The sequence below is a fragment of the Diabrotica virgifera genome, chromosome 7 (genome assembly GCF_917563875.1).
Source record: "Diabrotica virgifera virgifera chromosome 7, PGI_DIABVI_V3a".
In the NCBI taxonomy this organism is placed as follows: Eukaryota; Metazoa; Arthropoda; class Insecta; order Coleoptera; family Chrysomelidae; genus Diabrotica; species Diabrotica virgifera.
Window position 1 is genome coordinate 128,219,595 of NC_065449.1, and position 20,588 is coordinate 128,240,182.

At 30.1% G+C, this 20,588-nt stretch overlaps 1 protein-coding gene across 1 annotated transcript in view; it reads left to right on the plus strand.

Moving 5' to 3' along the window:
* The window catches only part of LOC126888127 (2-hydroxyacyl-CoA lyase 1), a 784,683-nt gene that overhangs the window by 471,108 nt on the left and 292,987 nt on the right, over positions 1 to 20,588 (plus strand). Inside the window, exon 4 of the mRNA XM_050656138.1 lies at positions 4,866 to 5,133. Coding sequence (XP_050512095.1) covers positions 4,866 to 5,133 — 268 coding nt within the window. The remainder of the gene's footprint in view (positions 1 to 4,865; positions 5,134 to 20,588) is intronic.

A 20,588-nucleotide genomic window follows, 5' to 3' on the forward strand; every position in this document is an offset into this window, starting at 1 on the left:
AAATGAAGGAGCTATGTTTATAAAACAAATTTTTTTTTCGAAAAATTCGGATAGTCCGCTTATGGATAATTTTCAATGTATGTATAATACCACAGGACCGGTTTGTATACTGGAAGATGACTAAAAAACTGTTTGTATTTGTACATATTTGTAAATTCGTATTTTTGTGTAAATAAATGTTTTTGTAATTCTTTAATTCTACTTTTTTTCTGTATAGACCTATTAAAATATCTACTTATAAAAACTGTAATGTTATTAAGGGTGGTTTTTAAGGGTTGAAATATTATGATATTATATCCTAAAGTATAAAACAATCATTATTTAACCAATCAAAACCAAATTTTACCTATATTAAAGTATACAATGTTTTTATATAATTTTTGACAATAAGGGGTTGTTTACATCCCTAAAAATAATCAACGCCTTTAAGCATAATATAGAATATGAAGTACAGGGTGAGATGATCCTAATCCCAAATTTTTATGTAAATCGATGCAAGCGGAAATTATTCTTTTAGGATAAGTAAATTTTTTATATATAGCTCCAACAAGGGTGGTTTTAAGGGTTGAAATATTATAATAGTATATCTTAAAGCATAAAACATTCATTATGTAACTAATAAGAACCAAATGTTGACAATATTAAAGTTTAAAATACAGTAAAACCTCGATAGAACGGATCTCTATTTAACGGACTTCGGATATAACGGACAAAAAATCCGATCAAATGTAAAAAAAATTGAATTCAAAAAAATAGGAAAAATCCAATTCTGAAAGAAAAATCAGCAATGACAGGATCTCGGCACTGCTTTATTTATGCTAAACCCGATAGATCGCATGAATTAACTGCTATAATTGTTGGCAAATCTCGTAAACCTAGAGTTGTCAAAGATATAATGCATCATCTGCCCGTTTTGTACCAGCACTGAGAAAATTTCAAGAGAAGAAACTGGAAATACCGCCGAAAGAGGTGAAATGTTTATTGATTTTAGACAAAGTTCCTACTTACCCCCCTGAAAATATTCGACATTCAGAAGATGTCAACTTTAATTGTATGTTTTTGCCAAAAAAATACATCGCGTATTCAACTTATGGATCGGTGAATAGTTTTGACAACCAAACGAGTACATGGCAGAGTACATGGAGTTTTTTGATGAAGTAGAAAAGTAAAAAGTAGTAAACAAAACTTTATTCCTTTTTTTAACTTACACAGATTTGTACACTGTATCTAAATACAGTACGTATTTTCAAAATAAAATTATTGATTGATTTTAAACCTACTTTTATATAACGGACTTTCGGCTTTAACGGACATCCTGTTCCCCCAATTAGTCCGTTATATCGAGGTTTTACTGTATTATTTTATAATTTTTTACAACCAGGGTTAGTTTTCACCCTTACAAAACCAAAAGCGTACAACGGCTCAATATAGAAAATGAACTAGAGGGTGTAATGAGCCTAATCCCAAATTTTTGTACAAATCGATGCTGAACGAAAAAATTGCGAGGTTTTGCCATTTTTTCAGCTTCATTTCCTCGACTAATATAGTAAAAATTTTACTTTAACCATTCTGTTTGCAATTCCCATCGTTTGCCGTAGACAGAAATCCATCTGTTGTTTAATTGGCTTCTTAATCTGTTTCGTCATAGTATTTTTTGTAAGAGAATAAGAGTTAGAAAGAATAGAGTCAATGTTGGCTTTTGATTCGTCAAAAATTATAAGATGACAAAGTTTGGGATGGTGTCTCTTAACTCGATTGTCTGAAAAGAATGATTCGTCGTCTGTTTGGGAGAAAAAGTTGCTGAGCTGCATAGTATGTGAGAAAGACTAATTGATTCCCGTTTTACGATCTTAGAGGGTCAGACGTTCTTCTCAAGAGACCCTGACTTGAGATAGTCGAGTGATGGCACTGCCATTTCAGGCAAGACGCAAGACGGTATATTATTGGTGTGAAATGCACCAAGTTTTTTTGTAAGCAGCCATTTTGTATTAAAGTAATTAGAAGTTTTTCAGTTAGTTAAAAAGTTAGTTCTATAAGCAGTTAATTAAAGTTTCTGAAATGGCCAACATAGAAAAGCAGACTGTGAGTTTTGCTGGAAATTTTCATGACGAAATATTTAGAGAAAAGTCAAAATTGTACTGTCTGTCTATTTTTGTTAGACTCAAAGTTTGGTGAAGTGACAAGGACATCCCCATTTAGTGAAGTGATTAAACTCTTTTTCATGTAACGCTGGGACAAATCTTTCAATTGTAATAATGGAAAGATGTCCACTATAATTTTCTTTTGATTTCTAGCATGTCAATAAATTCGACTCATTTGTAACAATGTTGATTTTTAAAAGACTAAGTTTTCACTCTAATGGCATATAAAACAACTATTCTACATCCCACCAGAATGAAAACAATGGGAACCTTCTCTAGTTACACCTCCGAGGCTTCTACAATTTGCAAGCCATACGGATGCTGAGACTAAGGAAGATGAGGGAATTCTACAATTTGCAATTCACGTCCCATCTGCTCAGCGCGGTAAAGTTCCAACGAGAATAGTTCCCTTCGTACTCCAATCAGAGTAAATGTAAATCAAAAATGAATAACCATTTTCAATTTCGTTGCAAAACGAAAATACAGCCGAACCATATTCTAGTCCAATCAGAGAGTGCAGCAAGCACCTCTACCGGTTTCGAAACTTATTAGTCTCTCATCAGGAGGCACATATGCTGCTCTCTCTGATCCAACCAAAACAAAACCCCGGCATGCAGTCCAGGATTGCAACGAACGAAATGGCATAGATGCTCTAGAGGCAACTGCTAGCAAAAAGACTAAGTTTTCACTCTAATGGCATATAAAACAACATAATGCTATTCTACATCCCACCAGAATGAAAACAATGGGAACCTTCTCTGGTTACACCTTCGAGGCTTCTACAATTTGCAAGCCATACGGATGCTGAGACTAAGGAAGATGAGGGAATTCTACAATTTGCAATTCACGTCCCATCTGCTCAGCGCGGTAAAGTTCCAACGAGAATAGTTCCCTTCGTACTCCAATCAGAGCAAATGTAAATCAAAAATGAATAACCATTTTCAATTTCGTTGCAAAACGAAAATACAGCCGAACCATATTCTAGTCCAATCAGAGAGTGCAGCAAGCACCTCTACCGGTTTCGAAACTTATTAGTCTCTCATCAGGAGGCACATATGCTGCTCTCCCTGATCCAACCAAAACAAAACCCCGACATGCAGTCCCGGAATCTTGATTTTATTTTTATGTAATCTAAATTCCCTCCTTTTGATCAAATAAGTAAGAAAGAACTAAAAAAGATAGGTAAATTTATATTTATCTTGTAATAATGAATACTTGTATTTAATTACTTTTTATTAGAGTTGTTTATCTCATAGGCGTAACCAGGGGGCGGTTTTGGGGGTTGTAACCCCCCCCATTGGGATGTACTTTGAGCTCTATACGCTTAACACCATAGCCCTCAGAGACCTTCCACTAGTTGTAACCCCCCCCTTTCAGGTAGTTGTAACCCCCCCCTTAGGATCATCCTGGTTACGCCTATGGTTTATCTAGAGTTTTCTTTGTCTTTCCTTTAAAAGACAAAGTGGCGCCCTTCTCGGCATAATATTGCTTCATTATTTACTTCTTTTTCTCTATCCATTAATTTCTAATTTAGCTCTTGTAGCTATTTCTCTTTATATTCTACACTACATTAAGCACACGCAACTTAATAAATAAATTTTAAAAGAATTAATTAACGAATTTTCACTACAACCAGCACACGCAACTAATTAAAGATTTTTTCAAAGAATTAATAAAATAATTTTCACTGCAACAAGTACACGCAACTAGTTAAAGAATTTTTTAAATATTAAAAAATTTTACCTACAAGAAGCACATGCAAATCAATATATCCCAGGCTAAGTTTGAAATACAACTTAATAACGAATAACGGTTTTAAAAGTATGTCTTGCTCACAACTATTTGCAGTCATAAATATTAATTTATCAAAAGATGATATATCTATGATTCACAAACTTTCAAATTCGGTTAAAGTGATTAGCCGATTAAACATTATTTCCATTCCAATAATAATCATTACGTTCGCAAAAATTATTGTGAGAAAGTACGGACCTTCATATTCTGCAGTCAGTTATCAGTAATATGACACAGAAGAGATCAAAACCGGCGCAAGTGGTTATCTTCAAAGCGCCGGCTACTCAAATTACATAAACATATACCAAACATTGATAAATACATTTTTAACAGATTCCCACCGATCTCCGCGCGAATCATACCTATGATTAATGTGATTCCTATTACATTTCAAGTGAAAATAATAACTTTTTGATAAGTATTGGCGATACAATTTGTTTTTATATGCGTGTTCGCGAATATTATAACTCCCAAAATATTTACAACGAAAAGATTTAGTTCATAATAGATGCCGACGAAAACAATTACTTCCCTTTCTGTTTCTGTTTCTGCCGACGAAAACAATTATTTTTATACTTTTTAGTAATTATAATTTTCGTGAATCCACAAACAGAAATGTCTTTTGCTGATACTCCTCAAAAAATAAATTTTTTCACTAACACTTTATTAGGGATTATAATGTTCACAATCATATAATCAAAAATACTATTTTTCGCGGCGTTCATTGAAAGTTCTATTCTTAACGGCATTTTTCGGAGTTATACTTTTCGTAGGCGGCGGCGAATTATTCATTGTATTTAAATGCAATGCAAAGTTTTAATTTGCTGGTGTAATTTCCTTTCGAGGTTATTTTATATTGTATCTTATATTTGAGTTATTATATAAATTGCTAAAGCTCTGTTTTTCGTTACAATATTTTCTGTGTTACAGGTCGAGTTTCTCAAGAAAAAATACCTGACCAGTATGGTCCAGTGCCTATCCCGCAAGTTTTTCCTGATCCAAGACAAATTGAAAAGGTCATAACTGTTCTTTCGCAAGCCCAGAATCCCCTGATAATTGTAGGAAAAGGTGCAGCTTATTCAAGAGCCGAAAAAGAAGTCAGAGACTTGATAGAATTTGCTAATTTACCATTTTTAGCTACACCAATGGGAAAAGGAGTCGTACCTGACACTTCTACAAAGTTTGTTGGATCGGCAAGGTATATATATATATATATATATATATATATATATATATATATATATATATATATATATATATATATATATAAGATGGTGGTATTCTTGACTGTATATATAAATATAAAGTAGTATCTCTTGAGGATGCAGTCAGTCTATTTATTGGCCCACAAGACAAAGAAAACTCTTTGACTTACTGTCAAGCTTTCGAATTGCTTTAATTCTTTTTCAAGACATCTACAAAAATTTCAAAATATAAAAATGATGTACTTACAATTTATTTTTCTAACTTACTAGTCGTGAGATTAAAAGATAAAGTTGAAACTTTACAAAAAAGGACAATCACACACATATTAAAATATTTAAAGCAATCTAAAACATTATGTTGTTTCCATGGTTCGTTGTTCAACATTATATGAATTGTTTACCATTTCTTTAGGAGGAAAGCAAAACCAGTAACAATAGTTGTTTTTATTATAGTTGTTAATTTGATGAAAATAAATTAGTCCAGTCAATTTGTCTTCAGCCTATTATGAATTTTTAATGATGGAATGTACGATACAAAATCAGATTATGATGTGCCAAATGTTTGTTGATATGCTAATATATAGCAATAAATGTTACTCAATTTGTCTATATCTGACTTTCTATTTATGCATTTTTTATTTTTCTGGATGTGTGTTCGAAAACCGATTTCTAGCAATAGATTCATAAATTACTATTCGGAACATCCTACACGAATGAAAATAAACCTAATTTTGGGACTAAAAAGTAGAGTAACAAAAATATCTCATCCAACATATAGAGAAGAGAGTTTGAAGAGACTAAAAAGGATACTAATGGAAAACTCTTATCCGGTAGGACTACTTAATAAATTAATTTTTAGTACTGCAACCTCTCCAGTTTCCATCACATTGACTGAAAATCCCAACAATAAAAAACAACCCACAGTGAAAACGGCAAGCCAAGTAATAAACAATAGTCCAACAGTTGACACCTTAGTACCAACAAGACCACAAATATTTGGATCTTTACCTTATATTCCTATCTTAACACCAAAACTTCTTAAATTATTTAAAGGATTCGAAAACATAAAAATTGCTACTAGAAACGTTAAAACTGTAGCACATTTATACACCAAAACTAAAGATCCACTAACAACTAAGGAAAGTTCAAAAGTAGTGTATCAAATACCTTGCTCAGACTGCGATAAGGTTTATATAGGAGAAACTTCTCGTACATTACACAGCAGAATCATTTCGCACAGAAGTGATATTAACACAAACAAATCACAAGCTTGTGCATTAGCCGACCACTCAATTATTCTGAATCATTCATTTAATTTTTCACAAGCGTCAATTTTAGAGAGGATGAAAAATGAGCAGAAGAGATTATTTGTAGAAATGACACACATCCAGAAAAATAAAAAATGCATAAATAGAAAGTCAGATATAGACAAATTGAGTAACATTTATTGCTATATATTAGCATATCAACAAACATTTGGCACAACATCATAATCTGATTTTGTATCGTACATTCCATCATTAAAAATTCATAATAGGCTGAAGACAAATTGACTGGACTAATTTATTTTCATCAAATTAACAACTATAATAAAAACAACTATTGTTACTGGTTTTGCTTTCCTCCTAAAGAAATGGTAAACAATTCATATAATGTTGAACAACGAACCATGGAAACAACATAATGTTTTAGATTGCTTTAAATATTTTAATATGTGTGTGATTGTCCTTTTTTGTAGTTTCAACTTTATCTTTTAATCTCACGACTAGTAAGTTAGAAAAATAAATTGTAAGTACCTCATTTTTATATTTTGAAATTTTTGTAGATGTCTTGAAAAAGAATTAAAGCAATTCGAAAGCTTGACAGTAAGTCAAAGAGTTTTATTTGTCTTGTGGGCCAATAAATAGACTGACTGCATCCTCAAGAGATACTACTTTATATATATATATATATATATATATATATATATATATATATATATATACTCAAAATTAACAAGATTTTATATATATATATATATATATATATATATATATATATATATATATATATATATATATATATATATATATATAAATTTTTTTTTTTTAAAGGTTTTTGGCTTTACCATCAGACAAAATTGAGTATACATTATCTATTTTTAATAGTTGGAATCAAAGTATCAAATTTACTTACGAAAAAGAGGTAAATAATTGCTTACCTTTCTTAGATTTCTTAATTCACCGAGATTCTAATAATATGCTACGAACTCAATGGTACAAGAAACCTTTTTGCAGTAATAGGTATATTCATTATCTTTCTCAACATCCCTTCAAAATGAAAATTAACTTAGTTTTAGGACTAAAGAACAGAATATGTAAACTGTCACATAGGGATTTTGTAAATAATGACCTCAACAAATTAAGAGAAATTTTATTAGAAAATGGTTATCCCAGGGGTTTATTAAATAAATTAATTTTTAGCACTAATGATAATAGAACACTTCATGAAGACAATATTGACCAACAGGAAAGGGAATTAGAAAGTTTACCTACCATTTCTTATTGTTCTCTACCATATATACCAACTTTAACACCCAAATTGGTTAAGTTATTTAGGCAAAATCCAAAAATTAAGATTGCCACTAGAAATATTAAAACTTTAAACAGTCTTTACACCAAAACGAAGACTCCACTACAAGTTATGGAGAGTTCTAATCTTATTTACTCTATACCTTGTAACACTTGTGGTAAATGTTACGTTGGTCAAACCTCACGGAATTTATCCCTTAGATTAACTTCACACAAAAGTGATAATAAGAGAAATGTCCCGTCTTGTGCCTTGGCAGAACATGTGATTAATGATGATCATGTTTTCATATTTCAAGAAACCACAATTTTAGAAAGGGAAATTAATTTACGCAAAAGAGAATTTAAAGAAATGGTTTGGATAAAAAAATCAAATTGCATTAATAAGAGATCTGACATTGATAAATTAAGTATCATTTATAATAACATTTTGTCTTATTAAAATTTGTTGAAATATTACTAATAATTCTACCTAAAATATATTTTTTTTATTTCTTCTATCATAAATTACAACAAATTATGTCATTAATTTCTTTCCCAACCCATCGAATTATTATAGTAGTCCAACGACATTTTTTTGAGTGATGTCGAATTGACATACTATCAAAACTTTTACGTTTACATATTACTTTTAAGAAATTTTCATGTTTTTATATAAGTTGTATAATTATTAATTTGTAACCACGAGCAGTAAGTTAAGTTTTATATTTTGAGTTTTATCTAAATTTAAACATTTTTATTTGTAGATAGTCTTGATAAAGAAAATAAAATTTTCGAAAGCTCGACTAATAAGTTCAAAGTGTTTCACTGAATAGCCCAAAAATTTATTGACTGCATTCCCCAAAAAAAAAAAAATTTTTATTACAATTCCAACAGTCATTACATATTAACAATCATATATATATATATATATATATATATATATATATTATAACAGGTATATAATATTTGCTGAACAGTTAGGAAACAAGGTTGAAATATTGGGGTAGCAGCAATCTCAAAGAAAACTCTTTATAATAGTTCCAAGCTTTCGAAAATGTTTATTTTCATCATCAGGGAAAATACAATCATAAATAGACAGTATTTAACAAATAGGCTAACTGAAATCAATAATAATTGCTATCTTTGTGTTACCAAAAATCCAGAACACCATAGTTTCCTCTCACTAAACCAGGTGTCGAGGATCCCCAAAAACACAAAAACAACAAAAAATTGTTCTGAGAAATGCAGAGTAAATACTTTCACTAAAAACACTGCACATCACAAAACAATCTTACTAAAGAGTTACTTATATGTTTGTACTTACATTATTTGAGGATGTTGAGCCTAGTTGTTAAACACTGACATATAAAACGAAATTTTGTCCTGGTACAAATCGTAAATAAAAATTAAAATTAAAAACTATATATAAAAAATTGTTCTAAAAATCGAGTATAAATTGAAAAATGGTAAAATATTTTAAAAATGATGTATGTCAAATGGCATTTTTGAGAATGTCTAACAAATGTTATATCGATTTTTATTAAATTTTGTTTGAATTCATACGGAAACGTCACCACCACTGAACCAATTATAATTATTTAATAAATGTTTTATAAATTTTGAAATAGGAAAATTCCGAAATGAGAATTAAACAGTTTTAATCAATGCAAAGTTTTTTAATAGTAGATGTCTTTTTTATTATGTGATTTATATTGAAAAAATCTATAAATTATATATTAAATGAAAGAAGAATTTGAATTATTAAATTTAAATTGGTTATTTTTATCTAAAGTGAGTAAATAAGAATAAATTTCACTGAGATGCCTTACATCTGATTTTTTGTTTATTGAATTTTCTTCTTGAAAGATAAAAGCCATTTCCAAAAAGAGTCTTTTGTTATATGAGTTCTCAGAAGCTAGTACTTTAGTATATTGATAATCCATTGTATGACCCTCTTTGGAAACGTGTTCTGCTAAAGCACAACGTTCAGGATGTAGTCTAGAATCACTTTTATGTGATATTATTCGAGATGATAAAGTTCTCGAGGTGATACCTATATAGTTCATATTACAACTATGACAAGGTATACTATAAACTACATTGGAACAAGATAATGCAGGAGTTTTATCTTTCAGTCTAGTAAAAATTGAGTTTATAGATAATGTGATACTATTAGCTATTTTTATGCCACTAATTTGATTAAAGATTCTGCATAGCTTTGGTGTGATGTTCTTAATGTAAGGGAGTGAAAAATATTTAAAGTTAATGGGTTCCTGGTTTTCTGTAACATTAGTAAGATTATTTAAATTTTGGTTGTTAATACTATTATTATTTGTGTATGAGATGTCAGATGTGTTAAAAAGTAATTTCTTTATAAGGGTTTTTGGATAGGAATTGTCAATGAATATATTAAATAATATTCTTAGATTTGTATTATGAAATGAGCTGTCTGATATTTTTAAAACCCTTGATTTCATTTGTTTTATTAAATTAACTTTTTGAGAAAATTTATGGTATGACCAATAATTCATATACCTACCTGAGCTTATTGGTTTTTGGTACCAGTCAATCATTAAGGTGTTTGTAGTAGTATTACGAATAAATTTAGTATCTAAGAAAGGTAGAGTACCATTTTCATCTTCTCTTTCTAAGGTAAATTGAATGTAAGGATCATAACTGTTGAAGATGAATAAGATTTCATCCAAGGCATTGGAAGGTAGGCTAAGTATTATGTCATCAACATATTTCTTAATAAAACAAAGGTCAAAAGGTAGTACTGGTATTACTACGTCTAACAAATCGTCCATCACATAACATGCAATAATAGGTGAAATTGTCGCTCCCATAGGAGTACCAAATTTTTGTGAATAATATTGATTATTAAAAGAAAAATATGTGTTATTAAATAAAAAGCTAATTAAATTTAAGAAGGTGTCTTTCTCAATGCTACAGAAGTTACGAATAGAAGACCATTTTTTATTAATAGCTCTTAGAGCTGCATCTAAGTAAACATTACTAAAAAGGGACACGACATCTAAGCTTGCAATAACATAATTAGGTGGAAGTTTAAAGTTATTGAATTTGTTAGCAACTTCAAAAGAATCTTTTACGTAGTAATCATTATTAGTGTCATAAGCTTTAGTCAATATATCAGTTAAAAAAGAAGTGAGAGGAAACTATGGTGTTCTGGATTTTTGGTAACACAAAGATAGCAATTATTATTGATTTCAGTTAGCCTATTTGTTAAATACTGTCTATTTATGATTGTAGTTTCCCTGATGATGAAAATAAACATTTTCGAAAGCTTGGAACTATTATAAAGAGTTTTCTTTGAGATTGCTGCTACCCCAATATTTCAACCTTGTTTCCTAACTGTTCAGCAAATATTATATACCTGTTAACTACAGCGACAATGGGGTTTTACCAGAACATCGGTATTGAATTTGGTGACATTGCAGTCCAGAAATTGAAGTCTTGGTCAAAGAGTAAAATGAAATTGGCAAATGAATACAACAGAAGATGTTTCCTTTTAAAATGCCGAAAAACGGGCACACTTCCACCACACATTAGACATAGTACGAAACCGATCCTATCACTGATCCATAGACAAAATACCTACACTGAGGAATCTATAAGATTATGTGATAAAATGGGATCTAAAGTTCTAAATATTGAAATTACATCTAACCATAAACTTATTAATAAATTAGAATCAGATTTAACAAAATTTAAAATAGACATTATTAACTTAACATCAGAATTAATTTTTTTAAATTTCCAATCAAAACAACAACGAGTATATAACCGTAAATTTCACATAATTAAGAATAATAACTTAAAGAAATTTGATAAGCTGTATAAAGATAATGTTGATATTTTGTTAAATATTAAACCAAACTGGATAAAAAATCTAACAGAGGTTGTGATATTTGGCTCTTGGCCCCAAATTTAGTATTGAACCTATACTAGGAATACACATTCCTATTAAAAATATGTTATCTTGTATCGACAACATAACCTCGACAATGATTACTACGTAAAAGATTCTTTTGAAGTTGCTAACAAATTCAATAACTTTAAACTTCCACCTAATTATGTTATTGCAAGCTTAGATGTCGTGTCCCTTTTTAGTAATGTTTACTTAGATGCAGCTCTAAGAGCTATTAATAAAAAATGGTCTTCTATTCGTAACTTCTGTAGCATTGAGAAAGATACCTTCTTAAATTTAATTAGCTTTTTATTTAATAACACATATTTTTCTTTTAATAATCAATATTATTCACAAAAATTTGGTACTCCTATGGGAGCGACAATTTCACCTATTATTGCATGTTATGTGATGGACGATTTGTTAGACGTAGTAATACCAGTACTACCTTTTGACCTTTGTTTTATTAAGAAATATGTTGATGACATAATACTTAGCCTACCTTCCAATGCCTTGGATGAAATCTTATTCATCTTCAACAGTTATGATCCTTACATTCAATTTACCTTAGAAAGAGAAGATGAAAATGGTACTCTACCTTTCTTAGATACTAAATTTATTCGTAATACTACTACAAACACCTTAATGATTGACTGGTACCAAAAACCAATAAGCTCAGGTAGGTATATGAATTATTGGTCATACCATAAATTTTCTCAAAAAGTTAATTTAATAAAACAAATGAAATCAAGGGTTTTAAAAATATCAGACAGCTCATTTCATAATACAAATCTAAGAATATTATTTAATATATTCATTGACAATTCCTATCCAAAAACCCTTATAAAGAAATTACTTTTTAACACATCTGACATCTCATACACAAATAATAATAGTATTAACAACCAAAATTTAAATAATCTTACTAATGTTACAGAAAACCAGGAACCCATTAACTTTAAATATTTTTCACTCCCTTACATTAAGAACATCACACCAAAGCTATGCAGAATCTTTAATCAAATTAGTGGCATAAAAATAGCTAATAGTATCACATTATCTATAAACTCAATTTTTACTAGACTGAAAGATAAAACTCCTGCATTATCTTGTTCCAATGTAGTTTATAGTATACCTTGTCATAGTTGTAATATGAACTATATAGGTATCACCTCGAGAACTTTATCATCTCGAATAATATCACATAAAAGTGATTCTAGACTACATCCTGAACGTTGTGCTTTAGCAGAACACGTTTCCAAAGAGGGTCATACAATGGATTATCAATATACTAAAGTACTAGCTTCTGAGAACTCATATAACAAAAGACTCTTTTTGGAAATGGCTTTTATCTTTCAAGAAGAAAATTCAATAAACAAAAAATCAGATGTAAGGCATCTCAGTGAAATTTATTCTTATTTACTCACTTTAGATAAAAATAACCAATTTAAATTTAATAATTCAAATTCTTCTTTCATTTAATATATAATTTATAGATTTTTTCAATATAAATCACATAATAAAAAAGACATCTACTATTAAAAAACTTTGCATTGATTAAAACTGTTTAATTCTCATTTCGGAATTTTCCTATTTCAAAATTTATAAAACATTTATTAAATAATTATAATTGGTTCAGTGGTGGTGACGTTTCCGTATGAATTCAAACAAAATTTAATAAAAATCGATATAACATTTGTTAGACATTCTCAAAAATGCCATTTGACATACATCATTTTTAAAATATTTTACCATTTTTCAATTTATACTCGATTTTTAGAACAATTTTTTATATATAGTTTTTAATTTTAATTTTTATTTACGATTTGTACCAGGACAAAATTTCGTTTTATATGTCAGTGTTTAACAACTAGGCTCAACATCCTCAAATAATGTAAGTACAAACATATAAGTAACTCTTTAGTAAGATTGTTTTGTGATGTGCAGTGTTTTTAGTGAAAGTATTTACTCTGCATTTCTCAGAACAATTTTTTGTTGTTTTTGTGTTTTTGGGGATCCTCGACACCTGGTTTAGTGAGAGGAAACTATGGTGTTCTTGATTTTTGGTAACACAAAGATAGCAATTATTATTGATTTCAGTTAGCCTATTTGTTAAATACTGTCTATTTATGATTGTAGTTTCCCTGATGATGAAAATAAACATTTTCGAAAGCTTGGAACTATTATAAAGAGTTTTCTTTGAGATTGCTGCTACCCCAATATTTCAACCTTGTTTTATATATATATATATATATATATATATATATTTTTTTTTTTTTTTTTTAAGATAACAGCTGACCTGGTAGATAAAAATGGGGTTGAGGTTTATTGGGTATACAGCTGAATAAAACCAAGTGGTACTCTGTTTAACAAATCGTTATATTTCGCTGATTTTCATCAGCATCATCAGACGAAAGCTACAATATTTAAAAAATGGTACAATGTTATAATATGATCTTTTTTTAACAATTTTTATCTTACCTAATTGAGGTTAACGGTATTAAGATATTAAGATGACATCGAGATACTGCAATTTTGATATAAAATGGATGAAATTTTGTTAATAGTGATGTATTAGGATTAATTTAAATTATTTTTATATTGACAAGAAGGAAAATTTTTTGATTTGAAGTTGATTGAATGTCAATAAGGTGAAGTACTAGATATACTAAATATTGAATGTTATTGAGTGTTTTATGTGAGAAATAAGTTAGGTATAAATCGTTAATGTCACAAAAGCTTATTTGAATAAAATCTATTATATCGGTTTTCTTTTAGTTGGAAAATTTAATATTATTTTTTGTATGTTAATTATTTATTTAAAATATGTATTTATTGATGTTGTTTTTCTAATTGTAATAAATAAGCATAAATTTCACTTAGATGTTCGACGTCTGATTTTTTATTTATTAAGTTATCTGTTTGAATGATAAATGCCATCTCGAGGAATAGTCTCTTGTTAAGATTATTTTCCATTGCAAGGATTTTTGTTTCGTTGTAGTTCATTACATGTTGTTCATCATGTACGTGTAATAAAAAATTACATTACATTACTAACATTACATAACATTACCCTCCATAATAAAAACCTAAAAAATCCTTCATCAGCTTTTTCTAGAGAATTCATACCCAAACAAATTACTTAATAAACTACTATTCAATACAACAAATGATACATTATCTATAACACAAAATAACCCTAATCACACACCACAAAACGTTAACCCAATAATACACACCACAACTAACACGCCATTAACTACAATTAAATACTTTAAATTACCATTTATACAAGACTTAACACCTAAACTTACACGAATTTTTAAATCAGTTGATGAGAATATTAAAATCGCTAATTACACAGTTTTAACAATCGGTTCCATTTTCACTAAGGTTAAAGATAAAACACCTAAAGACCAGTTATCTAACATAATCTACTGTATTCCTTGTGGAAGTTGTAACAAACAATACATAGGCCAAACGAATAGACACCTGAAAAGCCGTATCACTTCACACAAGAGTGACAGTAGATTATATCCTGATAGATGTTCCCTTGCAAAACACGTACATGATGAACAACATGTAATGAACTACAACGAAACAAAAATCCTTGCAATGGAAAATAATCTTAACAAGAGACTATTCCTCGAGATGGCATTTATCATTCAAACAGATAACTTAATAAATAAAAAATCAGACGTCGAACATCTAAGTGAAATTTATGCTTATTTATTACAATTAGAAAAACAACATCAATAAATACATATTTTAAATAAATAATTAACATACAAAAAATAATATTAAATTTTCCAACTAAAAGAAAACCGATATAATAGATTTTATTCAAATAAGCTTTTGTGACATTAACGATTTTTTTTTTTTTTTTTTTTTTCGTGGAATTTATGGCTTTGGTGAGGACCAATTAGCCAGACTATGTTAGATTGTATAAATAGTTTGTGTAAATTGTTTCATAGTATCAAACTTGAGCATGATGTATTCATTTGTTTTGTTAGTAATATGTAGCATTAGTAAAGTGTAAGGTGTTTAATTTTTTTTTCCTTCCGCGCTAGAGCATCAACCCGGTTCAACGCCGCGGAGGTTTTAGCCCTCTTTGTGTGTTTTTATTTTTTTTTGTTTTCTTTTTTTTTGTTTTTTTTTTTGTTTTTTTTTGTTTTTTTTTTTGTTTTTTTTTGTTTTTTTTTGTTTTTTTTTTGTTTTTTTTTAATTGGTTAATTTTTTTTTACTTGGTTTATTTTTTTTATTATTTTTTTTTTTGTATTCACCTTTTTTTTTTTTCCTTTAATGCTTTACATTTAGTTTGTTTTGCAGAATTGCTTACAAAATTGGTTAGTAATTTTACAATTTTAGTTTACAGTTTATGATGTGTTGATGAAGTACATAAAGTATATTATTATTTCCTGAAAAAATAATACAATTTAGGTCTATTGGAAGGTTTATCTTGTAGTGAATTAAGTTTTTATATAGATTATTAATGTTTACAATATTTATTGGACATTCAAGTAAAACATGTACCAATGTACCCATTTTACCACAACTACACAGTGGATCGTCTGTAATTTTTATTTTGTGTTTATAATAAGGTGTTAGTGCATGGTTTGCACGTATTCGATTTATTGTGGCGACAAAGTTTCTGTTTGGTATTTTGTGAAACCATGGTTTTCTGGGGATCCTTGGCTGGTGTTTACAAAAGTTTGTTCCAGTTGTTGATGCACTGTATAGGTTTTGCCACATCTCATTTATTTTGTTCCTTTGATTTAAGAATAAATCGGACGGGGGTAGTTTAAGATTTAGTTCTTCTCCTGATGTTGGAGCTGTTTTTGCTAAGGCATCCACCATTTCATTACCTGTTATGCCTGCGTGTCCCTTTACCCATAGATATATGACGACTTTATTCTTGATGTGTACCTCATTATGTAAATACAGGATTTTTGCTTCAATATGATTAACTGATCTATTTATTTTAACATTTTTAAGTTTATCTACTGCACTTTTGCTGTCCGTACATATTATAAATTTGTCGTGGTTAGAGCCGAGTACGTATTTCATAGCTTGCACTATTGCTGTTAGTTCTGCAGTGTATATGGAAGCTTCCTTTGGTAAAATAAATTTTTTGTCAGTATTTTCCTCAAAATGGTAGAAGGCACAACTGGTATATTCTTTTGACTTTGATCCATCAGTGAATATAGAATCATAGTTTGGCCAGTATTTGTTTTTTGTTTCGTTGAACTTTGTTTGATTGATACTTGCTACTTCTTCACTTTCAAAATAGTAGGTTCTAATTTCACGTGAAAAAATTTGTTCAGGTGAGTAAATTAAAACTGGAGGGAGTTGGTTGGAATAGAGTATATCTGTAATGTCAGCTATTTCTGAGAAAGATTCTACTATGAGGGGGGTTTTCTTGAAGTGCCAGTATCTATGGGTCAAAACTTGAACTGTTAGTGACTGTACACTATTGAGGTAAGAAGTTTTTTTTGAAATGGTTTTTATCATGAATTTTCTGCTCAATAGTTGTCTTCTTAGTTTAAGAGGAGGTTCCACGGCTTCAGCTTGTATAATGTTTATGGGCGTTGACTTAAGATATCCCAGGCAAACTCTTAAGCATTTATTTTGTTGTATCTCGATTTTATTTAGATGTGTATCTGCTGCTGTTCCATAGAGTTGACTTCCATAATCCATTATTGATCGTACCATTGTTTTGTAGAATAGTAAAGCCGTATTTGGGTCTGCTCCCCACTTTGCTCTACAAAACGCTCTTAGGATATTTATAGAATTACTTGTTTTTTTGATAATTTGGTGGATACAGTCCTTCCATAATAGTTTTCTATCTAGATGCAGACCAAGATATTTTACAGAGTTACTAATACAGAGTTTATATTTTCCTATTGTTAGTTGTCTTTGATAGTTATTTCTGTTTCTAGAGAAAATACATATATTGGTTTTGGACTCGGATATGGAAAGTCCCATGTTGTCTAGGTATTTTTGGATTTTTATAAATTCAGTGTTGATATTTTCTATACATTTGTCCTCTGATTTGCTACTGGTGTAAATAACAACATCATCAGCGTATTGAATGATTTTAGACTTTTGTGATATAACATTTTCTATATCCATTGTGTACAGGCTGTAGAGGATTGGGCTCAGGATACTACCTTGTGGTAATCCAGATCTACATATTCTTGATTCCGAAATTTCTTGATTTATCTTTAAGGAAACTGATCGATTAGAGTAAGCTGATTTTATGAAGTTGGCAAAGGAGGTTGGTAGACCAATATTGATGAGCTTCTCTTCTAGTATATTTATTTGAACATTATCATATGCTGAAGTTATATCCAAAAATGTGGCCAAAGTGCTGTATTTGTGTGTGAATCCTAGATAGATGTCATTTACTAGTATCGTTAGGGGTTCCAAGGAAGATCTTCCCTTTCTAAAAGCATATTGTGAGTCAGGTAATATTTTTTCATTTTCTAGCCAATATTCAAGCCTGTTCTTTATCATTCTTTCCATGGTTTTAAATATACACGATGATAAAGCTATGGGTCTATATGAATCTGCATTTCCATTCTGTTTTCCAGGTTTTTTGATAGGTACTATGATGTATTCTTTCCACATCGGTGGAAAAGGAATCCTATTTATCCAAATCGAATTGAACAATTCCAACAGGGCTTTCTTATGGTCTAAGGGCATTTTATGCAACATATTATATGAAATGTTATCCGCCCCGGGAGATTTATTATTTGTTGATTTAATGCATTGATCGAGTTCCCATAATTGAAATAACGATTGTAGGAAAGAAGTGTTCCTATTTACAGTAGCTATTTGTTGAGTAATGTTGTTTTCGACCCATGGAGGTGAGATTTTTGTGTGGAATTCGCTTATCCAGTCTTCTTTGGGGTCCATTAGGGGTTTATTCGCTTGTTTTCGGTTTTTATATCGGTTTACTTTGTTCCACACTTCTTTAATTGGTGTATTTTGATTTAGATTTTGGCAGTAATTTATCCAACTTTTTTTCTTAGTTTCTTTAAAAGTTTTTTTAGCTACTGCATCAAGTCTTTTATATTCTGTTAGATTATTAAGATTTGGAGCCTGTGTGTAGGTTAAGAAAGCTTGTTTTCTTGCTTTAGCAGCTATGTTACAGGTTTCGTTCCACCAGTCCTTTGAGCAATGATTTCTATTTTGTGCGTTTGATTTTCGTAACGGAATTGCTTTGTCGGCAGCTTTGTTAATATTGTCGATAATGCCCATTAGTGATGATTTTGGTTCTGTTGCTTCAAGGGTAGCGGTGTATACATCCCAATTAGCAGCCTTGAGTCTCCATATATTATGTTTTGTCTGTTTAATTTGCGCAGGTGGGATATTCCTTCCAAATTGTATGTGTATTGGTAAGTGATTAGAGCCATAAGGTTCTTCTAAAGTACACCACGTAATTAGTTGTGTCAGATCCTGTGTACAGAGGGTCAAGTCTACAGCTGACTTCTTATTGTTTGCTAATGTAGGTGATCCGTCGTTTATAATTACTAGGTTGCATTGTTCGATAGCTTCCAAAAGAATCTTGCCATAGATATCGTCATATCCATCGTTCCATGCCAAACTATGTGCGTTAAAGTCGCCCCCAATTATGAATGGTTTTGGAATTTGTTCCAAAAAGTTAATCCACTGTTGTAATGATATTCTAGTTCTCGGTTTAAGGTATACTGAAACAAAGTAAATTTTTTTATGTATATATGGAAAATTTACCGAGATACAAGTATGCTCAAAGTTGATTGTAGTTGGAATTGAGACTTCTTGGTATATTAAGTCTGATTTTAATAAAATGGCAGAGCCGCCGTACCCGTCGTCCCGGTCACAGCGAATATTGTTGAAGCCTTTAAAATTATAGTATTTTTCTGCTTTAAACCATGTTTCCGATAGAAGTGCAACGGAGTAGTTGCCCCTATCTAGTAGATATTCTAAGTTATTTTTATTAGAAACTGCCGAACGGCAGTTCCATTGAAGGATATTTATTGCATGGTTGAGGTCTGAGAATGTGATGACGTGTTTCCATTTATAGTTAATTTGACTAAGTTTTCGAGTTCTTCCTTATTTATGTTTATACTTTTTGTTACTAAAACTTTTGAGACAATTTCTATAACTAATTCTAATATTGAATTTATCATGCTCAAGTCTGAAGGAGATGCAACTGGATTATTATTAATATTTCCCTTATAGTTAATGCTGTCTAATATTCCTCCCGTAGGTAATTGAGATCTAGGGGAAGATATAATTTCATTATGCAAAATTAATGTTGGATCTGGACTATTTGGTCTCTGTCTTTTGAATGTTCGAGAATTTGTATTATTTGAATTATTATTGTAGAATATATTATTAGTTGACATTTTGTTAATTGGATTTGATGGGAATTGGGTGGGTGTATAATTATTGGGATTTAATGGAGGGAAAGTTTTGAGGCAGGAGAGGTTTGTAGTTTGTTCCGTATTTATGGATGTTACTTTTGCATAGGAGTTTCTGGGGAACTGTTTGTTTGCGTCTTGATAACTAATATTATTGGAAGACATAGCGTCTTTAATAAGTTTTTGACGCTGAAATTCTTGACACGCGCTTAAATTTGTAGTAAAATGATCCCCCGAACAGTTAAAACATTTTGGAGTGAGATCGGTCTTTTTACAATCTTTTGAGTTGTGGGATTCTTGACATTTATCGCACCTAGCCTTGCTCTTACACTGCCCACCTGTATGTCCAAATCGAAGACAATTAAAGCATAATAGCACCTTTTGTTTGTATGGTTCGACTTCCTTTAGTACCTTGTTGATTGTTATATATTTTGGTAGCACTTGTGACTTAAAACTAACTACGCATGTTTTTGTTGGAATGTATTGAGTACCGTTTTCATCTACTTGTTTTCGATTTAATCTTGTGACTTGAAGGACTTCAAATTTACAGTGTAAATCGTACA